This window comes from Oenanthe melanoleuca, chromosome 8 (genome assembly GCF_029582105.1).
Source record: "Oenanthe melanoleuca isolate GR-GAL-2019-014 chromosome 8, OMel1.0, whole genome shotgun sequence".
Taxonomy (NCBI): Eukaryota; Metazoa; Chordata; class Aves; order Passeriformes; family Muscicapidae; genus Oenanthe; species Oenanthe melanoleuca.
The window spans coordinates 25,740,857-25,747,459 of record NC_079342.1 but is presented as its reverse complement, the minus strand read 5'-3'; the positions used below and the strand labels follow the sequence as shown (position 1 = coordinate 25,747,459).

The 6,603-nt window shown below is 46.2% G+C and overlaps 1 protein-coding gene across 1 annotated transcript; it reads right to left on the bottom strand.

Annotated features, from left to right (window-relative positions):
• Positions 1-364: 364 nt before the first annotated feature.
• On the bottom strand, positions 365-4,854 carry LOC130256270 (uncharacterized). The gene is made up of 3 exons (XM_056497759.1): positions 4,588-4,854; positions 2,482-2,512; positions 365-1,680 (listed from the first exon to the last, which is right to left on the bottom strand). The coding sequence occupies exons 1-3, from the start codon at positions 4,840-4,842 to the stop codon at positions 1,331-1,333; spliced, it is 636 nt and encodes a 211-aa protein (XP_056353734.1). The 5' UTR covers positions 4,843-4,854; the 3' UTR covers positions 365-1,330.
• Positions 4,855-6,603: the final 1,749 nt, after the last annotated feature.

Below are 6,603 nucleotides of genomic sequence, written 5' to 3'. Positions count from 1 at the left end.
TTTCTTTTTTTTTTTTTTTTTTACTTTTTTTTTCTTTTTTTTTTCTTTTTTTTTTTTTTTCCTTTTTCCTTTTTCCTTTTCCCTTTCCCTTTCCCTTTCCCTTTCCCTTTCCCTTTCCCTTTCCCTTTCCCTTTCCTTTCCTTTCCTTTCCTTTCCTTTCCTTTCCTTTCCTTTCCTTTCCTTTCCTTTCCTTTCCTTTCCTTTCCTTTCCTTTCCTTTCCTTTCCTTTCCTTTCCTTTCCTTTCCTTTCCTTTCCTTTCCTTTCCTTTCCTTTCCTTTCCTTTCCTTTCCTTTCCTTTCCTTTCCTTTCCTTTCCCTTTTTTTTTTTTTTAAATTTCAAATTAAGGAAATCAACCAAGCAATGTAAGAATTAAGTATAATTTTAATTGGTAACAGCTTGTATGAAACAGAACACAGGACTGCAGACATGTCTGCAAAAGCTTAACTCTACACTCTCTGAAGTTACAATATACAGAATATAAAATAATAATAGTAACAACAATAATAATAATTATAATAATAATAATAATAATAATAATAATAATAATAGCAAATAGCACTCCTAACAGCCTCAGTCCACCCCAAGTAGTAATTTCTTTCCATCCAATTTCTCAGTTGCTTTGCTTTCCCATGAAAGTCCATCCCCAGGGCTGGGACAAGCTGGAAGGAATGGCAGGAGTAGTCACCCACAGAGGTCTGGGAGGCAGGAAAGCAAAAATCCCAGATAAATCTCAGCTAAATCCCAGGCTCTCTGTGCTGGGAGTGTCTGTGACACGGATTCACACTGCTTGGAAAACCTGACTGGAAAACTCCTTGTGCTCTGAGCTACCCGTGAAGATGGAGCTTCCCTGGCACGTTTCCCTTGCTGGTGGCAAGCAGCTGAGAAGATTTTCTGGTGGAGTTTCTGAACCATTTCGTCCCTCTGCTGTGGGCACATTGCTTCACTGGCAGGCTGTGCAGAAAGGATATGAAATACCTTGTCTTTATGTAGCACCTCTAGTTAGAAGGGACCCAAGGGACTGCAGGTACCCAGCTCTGTAATGAAGAGTAGAGCTCCTCCCCAGCCTAGAGCAGACTGAAAATAGGGATTTTTTTTTTTTTTTCCCCAGGATCTCAGAGCCAACCCCACAACACTTTGAGATTGTTTTTCCTCCATCTTTTGCTCACCCTTTGTGTCCATCAGCAGCCATCCATCAGTACCAAAGTTTGCTGTTCATTGTCACTGCAGGATACAAGATACAGCACGCATTCCAGCAAGCTGAATTTCACCCAGAGAGAAACTGGGTGACCTGGAGGAGTAAGGGAGGAGCTGACTCAGAGCAGAGTCCTGCTACATTTTGAACAGCCCCCAATAAGTCTGATTCTTTAGCACAACGTCGTCGTATTTGTGGTTTTTCCTGCAGTACAGCTGATCTCCCTTCTCCAGGGTAAAGGCTCTGGCAAAGCTGATGGTGCCATTCTCGTGGCCCATGATGTTGTTGAGGGTGGTGCCTGGGTACTTGTAAAACATCAGACTGAAAGGCTCTTGGATCCTCTTCTTGCGGTAGAGCTGGGCGTAGACGAAGTACGTGCCAGTCTGCTGGATGATGAGGTACTGCCCTTGGCCCTGCACCACCCCATTGCAGTTCTTTACTTCCCAGTCCCAGTTCATGTCTCCATTCTTTGTGGGAGAGTCATTAACTGAGGAAAGCACAGACAAAACAGCGTGGTGATTAATTGTGCCCAAGGACAACCCTGTTCTGTACATTGTTTTATCACTGTGTCCCTCGCTCCCCGTTCGCTTCTTGGCTTTCTAATAATTATTATTATCTACTTGTCATTGCAATTGTTATTGATCATTCTTTTGGAGTTTACTGACTTCCAAGTAGTGCTAGAAAGGGCTCTCAGTCTGCCAGGAGAGGCTGTGAAGGAACTCTGTGGCTTGGAGGTGTTCCCTGCCACCACAGCTTAGCTGTGGAAAGCACCCTGGGGATGGGGAACTTTCAAGACTTTAGGGTTGGGTCTGAGCTAGACTCAAAATAAGAAACAATTCCTAGGTGGGATTTCAGCTAGATCTGAGGATGGTGAAGATTTCAGTAACCTTCTTGCTGGCTGCTGTGGTTGCAGATCTTCACAGGGGGAGCTGTCATCAGCTGGAATTTTATGCCTGCAGAAATTTTTCATTTAATTAATTAAACCTCTCTGAAGGTCTCAGCTACTCTGCAGGGCGTTATTTTAGAGCTGCCCTGGTGTTTGCTTAGAGAGCTGGTGATTTACACCCAGCAGGAATCAGTCAGTCCCTGGTGAGGGAGCCCTGTGGGGCTGTTTTTTGGGGAGGTTTTTGGGGAGCTGGCTCACGCAGAGAGAGGTGGCTGCTGGCTGCCAGCCCTGGCTGCAGAGCTGGGGATCTCTGCTTGCCCTGGGAGCTCTGCCAGTGCTGACCCCTGTCCCTAAATCTCATGTCACAGCACAAGGAAGCAGGTCTAGAATCTCCATACTTACAAGATCCATGTGCCCAGCATGTGTCCCGTGCCTGTGGAAAGAAGCAGGGCTTGGTCAGTGTTTTCTCCTGGAATTTTCCGTGTATCAGTGAGCTCAGTAGAGGAGCATTATTGTTACAAGGGCACAAAGGCATTCTCCCAGGAGGAAAAGTTATCTTTCTGCCCACCATTGCAAACACAAGTGCTGTTTTGTTTATTAAAAACAGATGTTTTATGAGTAAGTTTGAAATGCTTACAATTTTTTGCCTGCATCGATTTTTTTGGGTCCATTTTGGTGGTATTTTCACAGAACTTAAAATAACCAAAGGACAACCAATCAGCAATGGCCTGAGAAGAGTTCTGCATTCCTCTTGGGTGACAGGTTTTCATTCCATCCCTGGACTCAGCTCTTGTGGATGTGTCACAAGGGATGACTCTGTGGGCAAGGGCTCGTGCACAAGAGTGTTAAGCTGCACAGCACAGTGCTAGTCCACCCTGGTTAAAGCCATGAACCTGTCCTGCTCTGCAGAGTGGCTTGGAATCACTCAGACAAATCAAATCAGCTCTAGCACACCACAGAGGCACAACAGGGAGGACAGCTGATGAATTTTGAGCCTTCCTCTCTCTAGCTGCTGCACATGCTCAGCTCAGGGTGATTGGTTTTCTGATCCAGCAGTGAGTTTTGCAGTGCCTTTCCAGCCTGGAGAAGGAGATGTCTGTGTGGGTGCCCTGGTGGGAAATTGTCAGTGGCAAGAGATTTAAAGAGGTTTCATTCCATTCCCTCGACTCACAGCTTGGGCTTTGCTCACGGAGCTCTTCTACAGCAGCTCCGTTCTCTAACAGAGCCCAAATCCCAGATTTGGGATCAGCTTACAGGTACAGGGACCTGATTCTGCCTCATGCTGCTCACACCTCAATGAATGCAAGCTCTGAAATGCTTAAATCTGCTGTTGGAGCACAAACTCATTCCTTCCTTAGGAAGTTGCTGTCCCAAGTGCTGGGGAAGTTGTTGGCTGCCTTGCAGGGAAAGGCTCTCATTGCCATTCCTGCTTTCCCCAGTTAATAGGGACCAGCAGGACTGAAAGCAGTCCTTTCACTAGCTAAAGAAACTTTTCCCAAAAAAGAGAAGGGAAGGAGTGGATATGTGTAAATATCTGCTCATTACCATCAGAGAGATGCAGCTGTGCCTGCAGGTCACAGAGCTGCTCCTTCACCACTCCCAAACTGATGATGGAAACTGCGGGTTTGGGGCTAAAAGTGGATTTGGGGAGGTTTTTATCATATTTTCCTGCTATAAGGTGCAGTGAATGTTCCTCTCTCGCGGGAATTTAGCAGAGTTCATATATTATTTCTAAAATATCAGTGCCCTGCAGGATCAGCCCTCAGAGGGGTCCCTGGCATCATTATGTCCCAAATAGCTCCCAAATCATGAGAACAAATTTCTCCTCCTTTTAGGAGAAGGGGGCTTTTTCCTTGTGTCCTCTCCTGAGGAGCTGGAACTGCAGGAAGGTACATTACAGCAGGATGTCTCAACCCCGAATCCCAAAATAGTTCTTGGCTCCTCCAGGACACAGATTCACATTTTGGAAAGCAAAAAATGAGCAATTGGCCTTCAGCTCGTGAGTCAGCTTGGCCCAGCCTGTATTTCTGTTCAGTACAGTTAGGAAAAGCTCATTGGGATTAGCTTGTGAAATGAACAGCAAAACTCGGTTCAGTAACTGGTTTTTGAGCTAGATTGTAAAAACCAAATGTGAAAAAGCTTTGTGCTCTGGGGAATCAGCACGATTTCTCTGCCCCTCTGGTCCCTACAGAGCACCACCATATCACATTGGAACACTGCACACCATTGGTGCAGGAGAAGAAAAACCAGAGAAACAAAACCTGGCTTTGTTTTTTAGCTGAAAGAAATGCAAGGGAAATGCTGAAGACATTGACGAATTAGTGAGGCAGTAAGGGATTGGCAAAAACATTATCAGCTGAAATCTTGGAAACCAAAAGCGTTAGGACTCTTCAAAAGAGGAGAGAATTACTAGGCTGGAGTTAGCGGATAGCATCAACGCAGCCGTGTTATATTAACAAGAATTAGGAATCCTGCACTGCAGAGTTGAGAATTTTGCTTTGTGCTTACCTGCTGATGGTAGATCAAACAGAAGACGATGGGAACCAGAGCTGAAAGAACAAGCCAGACAAAAATGAGAATGTAAGGAGCCGCTCGCAAGTACGCGGGTCTCCTGCTCTTCCCGGCATTCCCGCTCTCCAGCATGGCTGGTGCTCCCATGGTGTTGGCCATGGGTGCAGCTGGAGCTGAGGATGAGGATGCAAGCAGCGCCTCAGAGAGCCGAGGAAGGCACCGCCGGCATTCCCGAGCTCCGTGTTGCCACATCGGGACATGGACGGGATTCTATGCTGGCGATTTCCCCACGCTTATATAGCCGAGAGGAGGGGCCAGCGGGTTTCATCAGCACGAAAGGCAGCGAGCGAGCACTTCCTCATGAAAGTGAGGCAGCTTTCATTTGGCTCCTGGCCCAGGAAGCCTAAAATGAAACCAGCACAGGCTCCAGGAATCGCCTGGGAATAGCGACGCAAAAGGTCAAGGGTGAAAACGCTGCAGGGAAGGCAGATTTTGCTGGATGAGGCACGGAGAGATGCCAAGCTCAGGAACCTCACCCTACCTGCTGGCCCTCCCTGGAGGTGCCACTGCTTGCTTTTTGTTCACCCCTATGAGGAGCTGGCAGCAGGTGGGATCTGGGTCTGATTTTGGCGGAAGGGCGTTTTTCCAGTTCCCCAGGGACGTGATCCCTGGCAGCAAAAGTGAAATTACAGAAATTTGTGACGCCACGCCACGAGTGGAAGCAGCAAATGGGATCCCACTGCCAGCCTCCACTTCCTCCTGGTGCCACCCAAGGAAGAGTAGGGAAAGAGTTGGGGTTTTGTAGTTGGCTTCCAAGGTCTTCCTCAAATAATTTTTAGCTTTTCCCTTTCTATAATTTCTTTTTTTGGGGGTTTGCAAAGCTGAGATTAAAGTGTTGCACGAAGAAGGCAAAAAAAATAGTTTTAGAAAAGCAAACATGCTTGAGAAGTAAAATACAAATGTAAACTAAAAAAGAAACAAAAAACCTACTAAAATAAATATTTTAACTGTCAGCCTCGAAAGTAGTTTCTATTTTTACATTCTGCACATTCTTTTGAGCTCTCTTTTAATAGGAAAAAATGCTCTTCATTGAGTTTATTTAGAAAAGGAATTCTGATGTCACGAAGATGTCATTGAGAGATCTGTGCCAGCTCCTCTGCTGCATTCTCTTTTGGGGATGGAATGCTTATAAAACGAACTTTATAAACTTTACTCTTGGCTCTTCTCCGCCTCTTCCCAACCTGTGGGCGAAACCTCAGCTCTTCTGGCTGCATGCAAACCGAAATTAAACATCTGAGTGGTGCTGGAGGCAGCTGCTGCTCGGGGCTGGCCCCTGGCAGGACACCCTTTGGGGGCAGCTTTAGGGCAAACCGTGGAAAAGGAAATCCCTTTTCCTGTGGAGGTTTCCTGCCTGGCTTGGTGGCCATTTCACAACACTGATGTCAAGGAGACAAGGTGCTTTCCTCAAACCCCTTCCGAAGGAAATCATTTAAGGACTTTGGTTAAACATTTTGGTTAAACACAGAGCTGTTATTGCTGTCACAGACAGAGCTTGGGGCAGAAAATTCCAGTTCTGGGATGCAAAACTTGCCAGTTACTTCAATAAATACAGGGTTTAAATGGGAATAAGGGTGACATCACGCAGGACCAAAAAGGATCTGGAGTTGAATGCTTCCAACTATTGAACAGGCTGGAGTCTACCTTGAGTGCAGCTAGTATTATATTTATTTTATATCAATGATATCATCTTAATTAAGCATGGATACACTGCCCACCGTTAAGGGGCAGCACTGGGGAGCAGCAGACTGTAAATCTGCTTTTCTATGTGTTATTTATAAATACATGGTGGGAAGAGAGCCCTGGTACTGCAGCCCTGTGCCAGTGATGCCTCAAGCCCTGGGCAGGGCTGGAGGATTTCATTCTGCAGGTCCCAGCAGCCTCAGCCAGGCTTAGGAGCAGTGAAACCACTGCTTAAATTAAGGCTCTCTCTCTCTCTCTCTCTGCTGCAAGAAT